The following is an 18,604-nucleotide window of genomic DNA, read 5'->3' as shown; positions in this document are numbered from 1 at the left end:
GCCCAGCTATGGTCTTACATATAAACACTGTCATGGTCTAACCATGGCCTTACGTTCATAGTGCCATAACCCAGTTATAGTCTTATCATCAGAATGTCATAACCCAGCTATGATCTTACATATAAACACTGCCATGGTCCAACCATGGTCTCACGTTCATAGTGCCATAACCCAGTTATGGTCTTATCCGTCAATTCATCCTTTGCATTTACCATTAATTCATCTTTTGCCACAGAACAATTGTACTCAATCCCACGTTCCATTCATTTTGAACATTCAATTCAAATTCATAATTTTAATAATAATTTTACTTTTAACAATAGATATGAATAAATACAAAAATATTACTCATCAATTTAATATATAAAAATTAAATTTTAACCATACGAACTTACCTAGGTTGAATTGTAATAATTGTAGGAGTTCAGGGACTATTCCACTATTTTTCCTTTTTTCACCGAGTATCTACGGAATCTTGATCTAATATAAAATTTCTCATTAATTAGCATATATTTCAGTTCCAATTCATTTCACTATTTATACCCTTACATTTTTGAATTTACGTAATTACCTAGCTTTTGCAACTTTTACAATTTAGTCCCTTAACTAGTTAATCTATCAAATCAACTAATTTTCCTCAATTAGTGATTTATCAAAATATCCTAGGCTATCAAAATCCCTTAATAAAACAAAATTTAATATCAAACCTTAATATTTTAACTATTTTCACAATTTAATACTAACACCAATATTTAACAAAATTACTTCATAATATCATCATACAACAAAATTAATGCTCTAAACCCACTTGATATTAATAATTTATTTCAGTATATTAATTAGACAATAAAATAGTTCATTTCATGCAATTCGGTCATTTTTGACATTTTTACAAAATTACCCTAAAATTTTACTCTTATTCAATTTAGTCCCTGAGCCTAAAACATGCAAATTATCCATTTTTAATGTAAACTCATGCTAGATGAATATTCATATATATTTTTCTCCTCCTCCCCTCCATTCCACATCCTTAATGTATATAACATGCTTATATGTAACATTATCTATAATTCCATCATTTACTTATATGTTCATATCAAAGTTGTCCGCTTGAGTTATAGTCACTAACAGCACGTTTGGTTCGCTGTATTGGATTAGAGGTGTATTGGATTAGAGGTGTAATGGAGTAGAGGTGTAATGGAAAAGCTGTGTAATAGCAAATCAACTGTTTGGTTGAATGTAATGGAATAGAGGCGTAATAGTAATCCTGTGTTTGGTTGAGTGTAATAGAGGTGTAATAGCATAATGAAAAAACTAAAATGACTAGAATACCCTTAGCAGAAATTTGTTTTGGTAAATAATTTAAATAATTTAAATTTTAATAAGATTATTATTATCAATAATAAATAATTTAATCATATTTAAACATAATTATTATTAAATATATTTTAATTAAAATATATAATTTAATAAAATTCTTAATAATCAATATTCTTATATGAATTTACTCAAATCATAATATATGATACTATAAAATATAAATTAACATAATTATTATTAAATATATTATAATTAAAATATCATGAATTTAATAAAATTCTTAATAATTAATATTCTTATATGAATTTACTCAAATCATAATATATGATACTATAAAAGATAATTTGAAATAATTAATATTAAATATATTTTAATTAAAATATATGACTTAATAAAATTTAAAATAATTATAACTAATAAATTATCTTATATGAATTTGTATAATTTAAAATAATTATTATTACATATAATTTAATAATAATATATAATTTCATAAAATTCTTCATAATAAATTTTCTTATATGAATTTATACAATTTAAAATAATTAATATTAAATATAATTTAATAATGATATATAATTTCATAAAATTCTTAATAATAAAATATTCTTATATGAATTCATATAAGATAATTTATAATTGCTCTTTGAGGACACTTTTGTGGTTTAATCTTAGTTTTGCATGTTAATAGATGGAATAGCTTGAACTAATGGTGTTATATAAATCATTGGATATTTGCGCACCACGGATAATGCCCAACCCTTGCAATCAATTGAAGGTGATGAAAAGCAAGAAGATACATCCGGTAATGGTGGTAATGATGAGCGATGGCTTCGAAGAAGAAGATCTTTGAAAAGGCAAAGTCAAAATCGCCACAAGCAGCAAAATGAGAAGTCAGATGCGAGAAGGCATGTTGAACACAAAGATGAAAAGAGCTGAGAATAAGAGAAGGAAAAAAGCCAAAAATAAATTAACCTCATGGGATGAAGCTATGGATGATGATGATGATAATTATGACTTTAGTGTGGATTATGTTAAGGGAAAGGAGCAAAACTAGTGGAGGAGTTCCAATGTCAGGTGTTGAAGTTGATGAGTGATGAGAACTAGACATACCTAGAAAATTTTATGCAGACACTGAAGGTGTTGGATCCATGCAGGATCAGAAATTTTGTTTAATCGATGTAATTCCTTTCAATGCTGTCACTTGTTAAAATGTTATTTAATGAATGCTTACATACTTTTTAAGAACCTGAACGTATAAACCTGAAAGTTATTTTTTTTGTTGAATATAAAGGGAGCAGAAATAGATTCAAACAAAAAGGATAATGGGGATTAAACACCACGGATATTATATTTATTTGGTATCAGTATCGGATGAAAAGTGTGAAATACAAATAGAGATACTTGGCACTATTCCTTTTAGTATCGTGCCCGTGGTATTAGCAGCAGCAGGTTGGGGGATTATAGGAGGATGGGGTTGTAGAAACTCCGTTATTGGCGCTTGAGGCGAAGCTTTAGTCTGCAGCCCATTGTTCTGATGGCACCACCGCCCATAGATGTACTTAGGGAAGTAGACTTTGGAATCACCTTTGTGCCTCCAATTCCTCGCGTCGCTTGCTCTTTGGCTCTTTTGCTCTTTCCAATACCTCTTCCTGTGTGCATGAATTAAAGGGATGTCATATTTTAATAAATCATCAAAATGGAGTAGTAAAATGCAGCAAATTTGCGATGAACGATTTCAATTCCAACAAAAGAAGAAAAGATCCGATGGCCAATTTGTTATTGCATTTACTCGTAAAATAATGGTACATCCCTATGTAAACCGACAAAGGTCGGTTTCAAAAATGTCTTTGTAGTAGATGTAAAGTTGAATTCTAGCTTGAGCCTCCAATAACTAACTAGAAATGGAATTCGATAATACAACTTGCTAGAATTTAAGTTGGTGTGAAACTATGGCCATGCGTTCATGATGAGGTTAAGAGAGAGGGTTGGTTCTTGGAAATGCCATTGATACAAGATATTTGAAAACACAACGCCATAATTTTCCTCAAAAGAAAGAAAAGGGTCTCTTACATTAACTCTTCCTATTGTAAATGAAGCAAAAATAATACCAAAGATCAAAAGAAGGCATTTAAAACAAATGATGACCGCAATTTCGTAAGGCTCCCAAGAACATATGTCAAGAAAAGAAAAGAAAACCTTTAACTCCTCCCATTTAAATACCTTCAAATTATTGTTATTTTTCCAAGAAGGTTTGGTTTGTAAGCAATAGAACCAATCACTTTGGGCACCATAACATTAGGATTCGAAACACATGTAATGGTCAAGCGACACGAAGTGTATTAGAGCCAAATTTCAAATTCATAAAACTCTCCACGGTGGCGTTTGTGCATTACCAAATAAGCTATTCCAAGAGCTATGAAATAAACCCAAGAAAAGTGAACACCCCTCCCCCAAAAGAAAGGGCCATGACATGAATCATGAATTTATCAAGGATTAGATTCAAGAACAAAATCTGGTTACACGAAATCCTCAGACTTGCTTTTGTTGCTCAACCCGCAACCTTCCAACAACACTCAAAAATTCCCAACTGTGGACTCGATTCTCTCATTCAATGCTTCACTCTGACCTTCCCTAAGAAAAAACATCCAAGACATTCACGCTTTCATTATCACCGCAATACTAAGTATCCCACTCGGTTTCACATAGAAAGGAAGAAAAAAACACACGACTACAATGTATTATAGGGTTGGGTTCACTCATTCTTCTCAAGAAACACTCAATTTAACCTTATTCCACAGGTGCACACAATTGTAACCATGTTTATACTATTAGGTCTTTCAATACTTATTTTCCAAAGAAGATAAAATCCACGGTTCATTACTCCAACTATAACCAACTTAATGATGCTATCTTGATGAGCTCTTCTAGCATTTCGACTATCTTAATGAGCTCATTAATATTATCACGTTGTAAATAGAAAAAAATTAGGGATTTATTCATGTATAAATACACCTCTATTGTATATTTCCACTACAAACATACAGAGAAATTCTCGATTAAAATCCAAGTTCATGAAGCAAACACAAAATAAACCTGAATAGTTGGATTTTTGAATCCCGAAGCCACTTGGCGTTGATGGATTTGAACACCAAATAAAAAGAAAAGGAATTAACACCAAGAAACCGAAAAGGAACCAGACACGAAAATGAACACCAAGATTCATACCTCACGCCGAGACCGAGAGAAAAATGAAGCGATGGCTTTCAAACGTCTGCAACAAATGAAAGGGAAAAATGATCGAGAGAGAGAATCGGTAAAAGGCGACGAGGAGAAATGATGAGGACGAGAAAAGGAGAGGGTCGGGTAGGGAGGAGGGTAAAACAGAGACTTGGAAAGGGAAGCGGACGTAATGGGTAATCCTCGATTTGGGAAGGAATAGAAAACAGAGAATTTGGGGATTAGGTCGGTATTGTAATACGCGCGTAATACCTATTACAGCAAACCAAACGCCGGAATAGGTCGGTAATGTAATAGGCGCGTAATCGGGGCGTAATGGATTACCTATTACACTGAACCAAACACACTGTAAATTTTTTATATCTTGAGTTACAGAATTCTAAATTAAGATCCGCCTGATTTTTTTGAAACTAGAATCAAATAAATTTCTACCATAAAAATTTCAAAACTTATAGTTTATCCAATAAGTACAGTAAAATCTTCAAATTTATCCTTGTTTTGTTGTTTGACAGCTTCGACATTTCTTTACTAAAAATTAATTATATATTAGTACAGGGTTTGGATGATGTTTCCGTTTATTTCTCTTGAAAACAGATTCATTAATAATTTAAAAATATAAATTTAAATCCCTAATTATTTTTTTACAATTTTTGATGATTTTTCAAAGTCAAAATAGGGGAACCCGAAATCAATCTGACCTTGTCTCACAAAAATTCATATATCTCATAATATGAAATTATTTTGCTTACACCGTTTCTTCTATGTAAAACTAGGCTCAATAGGATTTAATTTAATACTTTAATTAACCTCTAATTCAATTTATACAATTTTTGGTGAATTTTCAAATTCAGACTGTTGCTCTTGTCCAAAACTGTTTTAGTGCAAAATGTTGATAACCAAGTTTATAACACCCTCATTTCCTTTCTTTACAATATTTCCCATCACTTCCTCTTCTTTCCCTCCACTAGCATATCAAGAACATAGAGGCTTATATTAAAAAACTCTACTTTAACATCATTTTCATACTTTTTCAATAATATCAAACTTAAAAATATATTGAAATCTTGATGTTCTTACCTTGTTCTATTGATTTCAATCTTTAACTTGATTTTCTCTCTCCTCCAACTTCTATTTCTTGAATCTAACTTGATATTATAGCTCCCCATAGTCTCCTTATTATTTTTCTCTCTTGGTAGGTATGGAAATTCTTTTGATTTCTAAGTGAAAATGGTGAATTTTTTGGTAAAAGGACCAAATTGAAAAGAAAACAAAATTTCTTTCTTCTCTTCTCTTCTCACGTGGGTGCATGGAAAGATGAAGAGAATTCTTCATCTTTCTTTCCTTATATAATAAATAAAATAATAAAAAATCTCATTAAAATATTAATAAAATAATATTTATCTAATTAAATAATTATAAAATATCATCAAAATACCTCTAATATCATCATTGCCTTCTATAGTTCTCTCTCTTTATAATTGACCATTTTGCCCTGTATGATCTTTTAAAATTCCATCCTTGAGTCATCACATAATTTGATAAAATTACGATTTAGTCCATCATAATTCTTCACCTATTCAATTTGGTCCTAATTCATCCATTTTTCTTAGTTTCTAGATCGTTCCACTCTTAAAATATTTTCACTATTGGTCCTTCAACTTTTCATATTTACACTTTAACCCCTCAAATTTTGAGTATTTACTCTTGGGCCACAAAACTTTTCTCACTTTTTTGATTTAGTCCTTTCTTGAATTAATATATCATAATATACTTCCCAATATTGACATAACTCAAAATTTCCCTTTTTGTCATTTTTTTCCTTATTTTACTATATCAAGGATAATATATTACTTTCTTCTTGTAGTAATTTTCGAGGAATTACATGGAGAAGGACTAGTTTTTCCTTTTTCCTTCTTTTTTCATTTTCTCACTAAATTTAACCAAAATTTCAAGTTTAAACTAGGACTTCTCACTAAAATCAAGTAGAAAACTTAGGGTTTATCACTTTAGTGAGAGAAATCCATGGCTGAAAAGGGAAATCTCCGAACAAGTAAAGACAATGAACTTCTATCATCTTTATCATTTTTGTCATGAGATGTGTTGAATGGGTGAAGAAGATTATATTGTGTGGATCAATGGGTGGATTCAAGTGTTGAATAAGCATGAAAAATTTGGTGTTGAAACTTTTGTTATTAGATAGGTAAGATAAATGTATATATATTGGTCATGATTACTAAAGATGTGGTTTGGATTTTGATACAAGATTTAGTAATTGGCAAGAAATGGTGAAATGTATAGAATTTTGGTTAAGATGGTATATTAAGCTTGAGATATGTCATTATATAAGATGTCATTTCATAATATGGAAAAAGATGAAATTCGATTACCATCATAAGCTAAATTGGTAATTTAATTTAATGAAATGAAATACTCTTTAAAGAAGAAATGGCAATGAAAGGTGTAATATGTTTGTATGTGTATAAGAGAGCCATACGAAAACATTAAGGGAGAATTTGGATGGGCGGTGCTTTTACTTACGGTTAGTGTAAAAACAATAGTGGCGGTGAGATTAGATGTTGTAGCGACACTGTAACATCAGACAAAAAGTAAGCTAAACGCACAGCACCGCACCCCATCGCCCATCCAAACCTACCCTAAGTATATGGGTAGTTTTATAAATGAGCATACAATTCAAATTGAAGTGCATATTGAAAAATTATTTGATGAACTTATAAGTGATATGAGATATGATTTGAAAACCAAAAGTATATGATGATAGAGGCTCAAAGAGCTTTATTCATGTGTATGATATACCATGCATACACAATATACAAAGTATAAACGTGGAAATTCAGAAAATGATATATGAGCTTATATGAAATGCCCTAGTAATTTTAATGAAATGTTAGGATATAGTTGGCATACCAATTAGGGTTTATAGCATGTTTGGAGTTTTGTTGCCTTCGAGCTTTGCACATATTACGTGCACTATACGTTGCCTTCGGACTATGTAAATCCAATATGTCATCTCTTTCTTATTGAAAGTCGGAGGAAAAAGTTAATCAAATAAAAACAATTTAATACAATAATTTTTCAAATTTTGATAATAAAAAAGTTAAATTATGCCCCAATCCTTATACTATTCAAAATTTTGAAATCTAACCCTTTAGAAATTGAAAAATGAAAAATTAGAGACATAATTAGATCTAACAAAAATATTAAATTTAGGTGATCACAACTATAATTTCTTTTTAAAATTCTAAAATTAAAATTTTGAAAATTTCATGTAGATTTTAGAGAATGCAAACTATATTATATATATATCCTTCAAATGCAAAATAAAAGGTAGGGAAAATCATATATATTCAAGCAATTACATAACCAACATTATTTGTCCTCCTTTTACAAAATACAAAAAGAAAAAAGTATAATGTTAAGGCAAGCAATTGATGATATATCATTAAACTTTCAATTCAAACACAAATATCACTAACAAAACTAGCGAACTAATCGATTTTACTTAATTGATACTCGAACAATCCTATTTTTGTTGTAAAAAAATACAAAAAAAAACATAAGAAAAAAGAAAAATAAATAAAGTAGCCATGCACAACATATAATGCACCATGGCCTTAAAGTACTCCAACATCAACATGCTTAGGGTCACCTTCAATGTTTCCATTTCCATGGATTCTAAATCCTCTAAGATCCCCATTTCCATGCACTTTAAATCCTTTAACATCCCCATGCTTTCCGGGCATTGATCTAAACCCTCTAGGATCTTCATTTCCAAGCATTTTGAACCTTTTGCTTTGGTCACCACCGCCGACAGGTTTTGCAGTAGGGAACCGACCATCAAACCCCAACTCTATGTCGTTTCCTTTAGGTCGTGGATTAGAGCTTTTGCTTTGCTTAGTGGGTTTTGGTTGGCTTACCCGCCGAGTACATAGTCTTCCAAGAAAACAAGCTATGGATGATATAACAATGATGATTGCAAGTACTATAAAAACTGTGCCAAAGGATCCATCTGAGTGAGAATGAGATGGTTCTACTTGCCCTGATGACACAGTGTTTGGGTAAACGACAACGGGTTGTTGTGTTTCAGACATTGATTCTTTGGTCTGGTTTTAAGAGATGAAGAGATAGATTTGGTAGGGCATCAATGGGTTTGGATTTCTTTCTTCTTCTTCTTCTTCTTTTTTTTTTTTGTATATGCAACTTGGGTTGTTCTTTAAGTGAAGATAAAGAGAGAGGGACTGGAGAGGAAACTCTTTGAACAAGTAACTAAGAATATATTTGCTTGTTACAAACATATATATATATATATATATATATATATATATATATAGATGTATATTGGATTTCAAAGAGGTTAAATTATAAAGTTAGTCCATGTACTTAAATAAAATTTAAGATTTTATCTTTATACCTCAATAGTTTTACAATTTCGATTTTTTTGTATGATCAAAGTATCATTCATATTTATTTCGATTTTTTTTGTATAATCAAAGTATCATTCATATTTATTTTATGGTCAATAAAATTAACTTTTTGAAGTTATCATCTCCAAAATTTGAATCTAAATTCTTGAGGTTGGATTTAAAATTTTAATATAATAATATACTATTATTAATTAGGATTTTTTTTATCAAAATCTGTCATTGATACACCCATCCAATTATGCTATATTATTACTGCATGTGCCTCAACTCTGCTATGGGCTAACCAAAGTGGTAGCATACTCTCCCATCATTCACCTATATGTCATAGGTTTTGGAATCGAGTCACATCATACACAAACTCTTCAATTTGTTGTGATTTTTTTCTGTTCAAGCACTTCGACACACTTTTACTCTATAAACTTGATATGACTCTCGACAATGTAGGAAGACAAAATCCTTATCAAGAACAATATCAAACTTATCGAAAGTTCGACCTCTTAACTTAAAAAACAAATCATTATAATTTCAATAATCATACTTAATAGTAAGTAAATTTTAACAAAAACTACTTATACCTTCAACAATTAAACTAAAAATTTAAATAAAAATATATTTTTTAAAACTTTTAAATAACGGGATTAAATCTTAAATTTTAGCAAAACATAAGTAGTGAATATAAATTTTTACCCAAGCCAAAACTTCAAGTGCAATACTACTACTATTGGTTTATTTTCAATTCAATAAAGGAACAAACTTTCTTTAATAAAGAGAGGACGCTAAAGATATTCCGGCTGTTTCTTTAATATGTGCTGAAGAAGGGGTAATTGCACTTTGCTTTGTAATGAGAGAAAGTAAGATTTTGGCTGCCATTGCTTACTGTGCATCGTTTGTTTATTCATCAATCATTGGATTGGACTGATTTTCTAGACAGAAAAATTCGAAGGGGTAGGTAGGGTTTTGCCCCTTTAGAACAAATAGTGAAATTACCCCCCACGCATGGCCTTTAGTCACCCCTAACACGTCTCTTTAATGGACCGTACCTTATATATATATATATATATATGTGAGTGAGATAATCTAAAGAAGACACTGTAAAATAAACACTCAATAATTTCTATATTTTAAATTTTTTTAAATAAGTATATATTTTTATCCCTTTATAAATTTATTTATTTTCTTTTCTTATCTTATCTTATCTTAGATCCCTTTAATTATATAAAATTGTTAGCTATGGTCATGAAGTAACCCGTTTCAAACAAGTTTATAAGCTTATCAGCTTCTTCTTTATTGAGAACATATGAACAAAATTGCATGATTAAAGAAAATAGGGAATCATGGTGGGACAAGTTCACAATCTTTGCTGAAATCAGTGTAACCTATATTTGGTTGTTGAAGCTGGTTTAGATATTGGTTAAAATATGACATAAGTCCTTATACTTTTCACAAATTTGTAATTTAGTCCATATACTATTATTTCTAATAATTTAATCTCTCTATTTTCAGATTTTAAAATTCAGGTCCGATTATTAACAATGTTTTTTTTGTTAAATTTATTGGTGTGGCATTTTAGAATAAAAAAACTCATTTGGTAGCAATGCAACTGAAAAAAATGACGTTGTAATAAACCTAAATTTAACAAAAGTGAAGAGACTAAATTTATAGAAATCTAAAAAATGGAGAGACTAAATTTTAAATTCACAAAAAGTATAGGGACTTGCACAGACTTTAACCTTAGATATTTAAGATTAGTGGTCAAAGTTGAGGGCTTTGCAGGCGATTTTGGGAAGACAAAAAGTAATGGGGGTTTCAACATTGGGATTAGAGCAAAAGCAAATTCAGCACTACAATGTTTTCCCACATGCCATCTGATGTGGTTAATGATAGGATTTTGAAAAAAATGAAATATAAAAAAAGTTGAAATCTGATTCAAATCTTAATGTTTACTTTATGACTTCATTTGAATAAAAATCATAATTAGTTTTGGAATTTTTTATAACCAAATAATTTAGTAATTAATTTATTAATAAGTTCACAATAATTTTTTATATGAGAGAATTTAAACACGAGTTCAACCTTGTCAATACAGTCATACTATTAATATTACAACACAGGAGTTGGGCTAAGATGGAGGCATTTCATGCCACTATAATTACAGCAGAATCAAGTCTATATCTCCTTCCTCCCATTTTACCTCAATTTTGAGGGAAAGCGGTTAGGCATGGACCTCAACCGTCCCTATTCATGCTGTAACAGGATAATGAATGTCAATCCAGGGTACTGTTTGGAGTTAACCTGAGGGATCGGACGAGATATATGTGGGATCTTATGGATAGATAAATGTCTTCATGGGTTTTTCTTTTGATTTGATGATTTAACTATCACTCCCTAGTTAATGGGATTGGTCTAAATCTGATTTGATGGTGGAATGTCGTCTTTATTCCATCGCTTTGCTTTTTCTTTTGTTTTCCTTTAACAAAAGTAGAGTAGGGATTCAGTGTCTGTCTGTTAACTGTTGGTGGAAGGACACTTTGGACATCCCAAAAGATGTGTTCAAACATTAGACAAAAAAATATTAGATCATATTGGTAGAGTTTGGTGAGACGATTGAGAGCATATGCAAAAGTAGATTAAAACTTGCGTTTCTTTTAGTTACTAAATGGTGATCTTTTTGGAATTTTTAAAAATATATTTAAATTATTTGATATGTAGCATTTTTGGTCTGTTAGACTTGATCATGGGCCGGGCCGGTAGCCCAAAGACTCTCCTGAAAAGTAAGAGTGTTTGAAAAAATATAAGCTCGAAAAATGAAAATAAAAAAAAATAAAACCTATTTAGAAAACAAGTCAAGCCTCAAGTAAGCTTTTTCGGCTTGGGCCCAACCCAACTCAAATTTGCAAAAACAAAATTGTAGTTGTTTTGCCACTATTTTGCTGTCATTCACTATTATATTGCTACTATCTTTTTATTATTGTTTAAATATTGTATAACTCTTATTTTATTATTAATTTTACTAGTATTTTAGAGATATTTTCTTGTTAAGTTACACATATCTTAGTGTTATTTAAATATAAATATTTTTTAATTTATTTTAATTTGTTGGGAAACATTTATTTTAATGTTTAGTCTATTTGATGTATTATATTTTTAAATTTATTTTTATCTAAAAAAATTTAATACAGGAAAGTCGAGCTCAAATTTTAGCTTTTTATTCGGGTCAAGTTTGGGCAAAACTTTAAGCCCATTTTTCAGGCCAAACCGAGCCTAAGCCTAGGACTGAAATTTTGTTACAACCCAACTCGAACCCGCCCCATTATCACCTCTACTCCATGCAATAAGATACTTTGATTCTTTAAATATATAACTTTTTGATTAATCAATCTCCTTTGGATAAAAAAAATTCCATATGTTAGATAGGGTTTAAATTAGGCATATATATCTACACTTGAGCTCTTAACTTATTCTCATATATCTATTATCATTTAGGGTAAATTATTTAATGTCACATCCAAAAAAACCAAGTTAATAGAAATTTGGTTAATGAGACCAGTGGTTACGTCCTATTTTTGAGTTAAGATTGTGAAAACTTTTGTACTAGGAGTTGGATTGCATTTTATCTTTTCCACACAAAATAAGCAAATTAATCCCTATATGTTAAATCAAATAGTAAATTGATCCTTCTATTAAAAATTTCATCTATTTTTTACTATTAAAAACTGGTCCCTATATATCAGCATAAATTACACATGGCACATCACACGTCATTGTTTGGTTATTTTAACGTAAAAACGAATAAATTTTTTAATAAAAAATGACAAAATGCAATCTAACACCTAGTTTAGGAGCCTAGTATGGGCGGTGCGTTTACCTGTGATTAGTGTAAAAACAATAATGGCGGTGAGATTAGATACTGTAACGATACTATAACGTGAGACAAAAAGTAAGCTAAACACACTGTACCGCACCCCACCGCCCATCCAATTATCGATACAATACCAACTATACTAACAACATCAATATTCAACTCAACAGACTGCATTAACCGAGCCCATAATTCAGGACAAAAAGCAACTAGGTATGAGGTTGGTAAACATTAGCCAATCGGATTATTGAAAGGGTAATAGCGAAGCCCTTAATGAGTTCTCAGAAGTACCAGAAACAACAAATAAATAAAAGAAAGCAAAAGCATTGGTCATTTATTAGACCGACAAGAATAGTGTATAACAAGAAAATTGCAAATTAGAGTTCCGGGATCTATCTATGTTTACCGTTTTGCTTTTGCGTAAACTCCCCAGATAGAATGATCCCACAGCAACAACACAAGTTCATCATGTAATGGATAAAGCTGAGGCTACTTAAGATGGTGATCAAACAAGGAAGCCATCTCAATCTGCAATACAATCCAAAAGAAATTGAACTGTAAGCACTTTTTCCTCATTGCTGTGCCTTGACAACATGTATGAGACAAAATGAACAATTTATCTGCCAATTTATTCAATGACAGAGAAGCAAGGGTATCAGGAGCAAAAAAGGAGCTGCAGATGCTGGGATTCAAATCCTAACTATGACTATATGAATCAACTTTAATATGTGCAATGCAAACAAGGCAATGATATTATATCACTTTCTTAATTCCTTCATTAGAAATAGAACACATAAATGGATATATGCAAATTTTTGAAAAAAGAAATATGAATGGAGAATTAAGGAGAAATCATGGAGTTGGTAAAATCATCTTTGAAAAGCACAAAAGCAAAGGAATATGGATTGACTGAAAAGGTATGCACAACTTTCTTGCAAGTTAACAAGGGAGTTAATGCACTTTGCAGTTATAATTATTCTCATTATTAACAGAATCAATCAAGTTAGCAAGGGTTCTATGCCACGCATCAAACCATTGAAATAACCCGAAAGTACCAAAAGCCAAAGGTGATTGAGAATATTGCTAAGAAATGGGAATGTATAGTGTTCGGGTTAAATGGTCTCAACCCTACCCTTGTGCTGGAAAAGTTCGCAACAAGGACCAACAGGCTCACTCATTAGCGACAGTGAGCTAGGGGAAGGTAATCCTTTTCTCTATTTACATACCTACATACCTCCAGTCAACTCCTAATAACTAAATTGGAATTACAAACAATAAAAAATATATATATATAATAATAATAATAATAAAAGAGAGAAGAAAATCAAATACCAACTCCATTAGTCTACAATCAACTTACCGCTGTCAAAGCACACTCTGCACCTTTGTTCCCAGATTTACCACCAGCTCGATTTAATGCCTACAGTTGTCATGTGAAATAATTACATAAAAATTCCACTCTTGAAATCATTTTGTTTCTTCAATTGCATCCAAGAATAAAAGATGTCAAACTCCTCACACATTCAAATATATCAACTCAATCTTCAAAAAAGATGAAGTGAGATACATATATATCATCTCAAAACTACTCTAAAGTAAATGACACATCAGTCACTTGGTAGTTGGTATGCACAACCTACAAGATGACCAGATTTCCCCTCTCTCTGACATTCCAATATTCAATGTGAAGGAAACTAGAGAGGGTACCCCACTATATCTGTTTGTGAAGCTTTAGTGAACAGCCCATCTCACTTAACAAAAAAAACCTATAGTTCTTAGTACAAAATGATCTTTTATCCAGCTCCTGTAACATACCTGGTCCATGTCCTCACAAGTCAAAACACCAAATATGCAAGGAACACCTGCAGAGTTGATAAATTGCAGCTTCAAATCACAAGGAATAATAAAAACTGAAAAATAGAGGGAATGGGTGACTCCATTTTGATACATGAAAACTTCCAGAAAATCGTTTCCTACAGAAAATATTTTTTTAATCTTTAGGGCATGAGATTGATACAGATCTTAATTGACAACTGCTACAAGGAAATTTGTCCTCCTAGTTTGGAAGTAGGGTAATTTTAAACTTTTAAAAAGAAAAAGAATCTTGCAATGTGGTCTCTTGCGCTTTCTAATTGAAACAATTAGGAAAATAAATAAATTATGTACTTAAAAGATTATCATAATAGAATTATGTAGTCAGGTAAGAGTAAAATTCTCAAACATTATGAATATAGGGTGAAAAGTAGGAGTCACCTTGGAAAGAGCACATACTAAAGATGGTATACTTCAGTCTAAAAACAAACTGTAAGTATGCCAGACATAGTTTACAATATTGACAGCATGAAAAAGGTTCAACTGCATATGCTTTTGATCAATGAAAATCTAAATATTGTCTTAATTTATAGTTGAGATGCCACGAACAATTGACTCTTCAAGCTATGGTAGCATTTTGCAAGAAATGGGTTAATACAAAATAACATTAAGCATGAAGATTGACCAGAGTTTAGGCCAGCTGAAAGCACCCCAGATGCAACAGAATTAGCCACGGCATCATAGTGAGTAGTATCTCCTCTTATCTGTTGGCAGAATTAATAAAATCCAGCAAAATGTACTCAGAAAAGACCCCCCACAAGCAGATAAAAAGTTATATGAGAAGATTTCCAAGAAAGATGAAAGAAACCATACCACAGCTCCGATACATAAAATTGCATGATAATTTCGAGACTTGCCCAGCCTTTCTGCAACAATACCTATTTCAAAACTACCCGGGACCCAAACAACCTGATAAGAAAGTGAAGAATTGATCAAGCCATCCAAAAAGTTGGCTAAGCATTGTCTAAATATTAATTGAAGGACTTGGTCAAAAGATTCATATGCTGAAAAAGGGCTTGTAATAAGTAAGATGATATACAGAGCAAATCATGAATCATAGAAGAAAAAGACTTTGATAGCATTGCCATCAAATGAGAACGGCAGAGATACCCTACTCCTATATCCTTGTCTTTTGAGCTGCAATTGTCTAAATAATTGTTAGAATTTGCAGCCATAGCAGAAGAGAAAGCTCAGACATGTAGATAGATTCAAAGAAAAAGCAGACGTCTAACTCGAGATAGAGATATGAGACAGCTTTTACTTTAGTAAATTAAGTAGAAGGGTGGTTTGTGGTTGTTACACACATCAATGTCTTCTTCATTAACTGAATACTTTCTGAAAGTGTCCAGAGCGCCCTCCAAGAGCTGCCTTGTCACAATCTCATTGAAACGAGCGACAACCTTTGACAATGTAATAAAAAATTGAAGAAGAAAACAATTACCATTGTAATAACATAATAGTATGAAAACAATTGAACACACAAAAAAAAGGAAGGCAAAGTCAATCTTTGACTTTGTAGTTGCAGATGACAATTAAATAAAAAACTGACCACAGCAAAGCGAAGGCCTTGAGTTTTGGTAACAGATCCCACCAAATGGCGGACTGCAGCCGTTTGCATAGAGGAGGAGCTCTGCTTCCTATCCACCACAAATCCTGATTTTATCAATATATATTAGTAATTATATCCAATAATCCAAAGCAAATGCTCTCTTCACTTTCCACTGTAATATACCGAGTTTCGGAGAAAACAATTAATAAATTTCGGAGCCAATTATTTACTCTGTTTCCTATAAATTCAAATACCAATTGCAAGTCTACGAAAACAAAACTGTAGATGTTTGAAAACGTGAAGATAAGGGTCAAGGTAATTGGTTTCGTTACTGCCATAACTTACTTGAGCTAACCTCAATCACTAAGAAAGTATAAATCCAAATCCCACATTTCTCTTTCCTTTTAGTTTCTTAGTGCTGAAGAGTGAAATTTTCCATTTCGAAAACAAATTCTATGAATTCCCAGAACGAAAGAGAAAACAACCCTAGAGAATTTCCCAACCTCGTGCATCAAATCGAAGGATGACAACCCTATAAATTTCCAAGACAATCTTAAACAAAACTGAGATTCAAGTTTTAATTGAAGCACCAAAAGCAGGACATGCGATTCAAAAAAAATAATAAACAAAGATAACCTTGGAATTGAAAGGAAGAGGAAAAGGAGAGAGCGGTTGACTTGCGGGGCAAAATGACAGCAGAGGACCTACTCCTGGGAGCGAGGAACACACTACATCCATTTCTACTTAAAATACGCTCCTGAATCCAACAGCAACCATTTCCATTTAAAGCCATTTCCTTCTCTTTCCTCTCTATTCTTCTCTGCAATATTCGATTTGATTTTTGATTGCTGGGCCCTCTCTCACTGTTTTAGCCTTCTAATCTTTTACTAGTACCAGCAAAAATAATAATTAAATTTCCTCAAAAACAAACAATAATAATTAAATAATATTATATCTAATATAATTTATCGGGTAAACTACAAGAATAGAGTTACCCAACTAAGCTTTGGTTCTATTTTAATTATCCAATTATTAATTTTTTTATTTAGTTACTCAATCTTTTATTCATCAGATATGTTCAGATCAGAAAGGAAACCAACAAGATTTCTCATAATTCGACAAGCAAGCCAAGAAATGAACTGATGAACAAGCAATTCAAGCCAAAAATCATGCTATAACAACTAGCTTAAACGGGATATGAAACAATTTCAAAGCCTAACATCTAAATCAAAGAGACAGAATCACGTAAATCGCATTGCATTGGTTTCTTTACATTCTTATTTTTTTGGTTGTTGCCTGAAAGATTGAAAAGCAAAACCGAAACAGAAATTTGAATACCTTCGAAGATAATCGCAGTGGAACCCGTGAGAGAATTTTGAATTTGAACCAAAACGGACGAAAGAGTATCAAAGGGAAATATTTAGGCCAACCAGAGAGAGATTGAGACCAACGCGAATTTGTTTAAGTGAGAAAAGTGCCAAAATTAAATTTTTTATTTATAATAGTTTAAAGGGTAAACTACAACTAAAGTCATCAAACTATTAGTAAGTTTACAATTTGGTCATTGAACTTCAAAAGATTACAAAATTATCACTAAACTATTCGAAAGTTCTAGTTTAAATGATTTCAGTGACCATTTTATAAAAGTTTAAAGTTTAATGATCAAAATGCAAATTTACAAAGGGAAATATTAGTTACCGAAGTTACAAGTAGGGGCGGTTTGAATTTTGAACATTGGCGGGATTCACTGAAAAGCATCGCACCAATCAGTACTATAAACAAGAAATGCTGCTCCTTAAAATGGTTATTAACGACTTGGATCTCTGCTATTGTTTGCGGAAATTGTGGAGAACAGTAGAATTTTTAAGGGGTGGGGGAGGATCGGTGGCGTCGAAGGAAAAACTGCGAGACGATGCCGGATCTTCTTCTCGACCTCTGTTTAGGTACCCTAATTACTTGCATAATTATCATGTTTAAATATTACTTTAATTTTTTGTTTAAAAAGCATGCGCCGAATCGTTTGCTTGCTTGAATTCTTTATTTTCCCCCTTAGTTTAAGTGATTTTGAATCGGTCTGGTTAATGATAGAATCATAATAGTTGAAATGATCTTGAATTCTATAAGGATCGGTGTCGTCGAAATAAAAACCTAGGGAAAAACTGCGAGACGATGCCAGATCTTCTTCTCGATCTCTGTTTAGGTACCATAATTACTTGCATGATTATCATGTTTAAATATTACTTGAATTGTTTGTTTAAAAAGCATGCACCGAATCGTTTGCTTGCTTGAATTCCATTTTTTTTGTTCTTAATTTAAGTGATT

General features: G+C 31.6%; 2 protein-coding genes across 2 annotated transcripts; both read right to left on the bottom strand.

Annotated features, from left to right (window-relative positions):
- Positions 1–8,192: 8,192 nt before the first annotated feature.
- Positions 8,193–8,669, bottom strand: LOC105780388 (uncharacterized). The gene has a single exon (XM_012604682.2). It carries the CDS (start codon positions 8,667–8,669, stop codon positions 8,193–8,195), a length of 477 nt encoding a protein of 158 aa, XP_012460136.1.
- A 4,408-nt stretch (positions 8,670–13,077) lies between these two features.
- Positions 13,078–17,753, bottom strand: LOC105780387 (6,7-dimethyl-8-ribityllumazine synthase, chloroplastic). The gene is made up of 9 exons (XM_012604680.2): positions 17,621–17,753; positions 16,919–17,169; positions 16,283–16,386; positions 16,038–16,133; positions 15,547–15,642; positions 15,359–15,437; positions 14,677–14,723; positions 14,222–14,281; positions 13,078–13,389 (listed from the first exon to the last, which is right to left on the bottom strand). Exons 2-9 carry the CDS (start codon positions 17,073–17,075, stop codon positions 13,351–13,353), a joined length of 678 nt encoding a protein of 225 aa, XP_012460134.1. The 5' UTR covers positions 17,076–17,169; positions 17,621–17,753; the 3' UTR covers positions 13,078–13,350.
- Positions 17,754–18,604: the final 851 nt, after the last annotated feature.

The sequence above is a fragment of the Gossypium raimondii genome, chromosome 4 (genome assembly GCF_025698545.1).
Source record: "Gossypium raimondii isolate GPD5lz chromosome 4, ASM2569854v1, whole genome shotgun sequence".
NCBI lineage: Eukaryota > Viridiplantae > Streptophyta > Magnoliopsida > Malvales > Malvaceae > Gossypium > Gossypium raimondii.
Note: the sequence above shows the minus strand (reverse complement) of the source record. Positions and strands in the feature narration are given on the sequence as shown.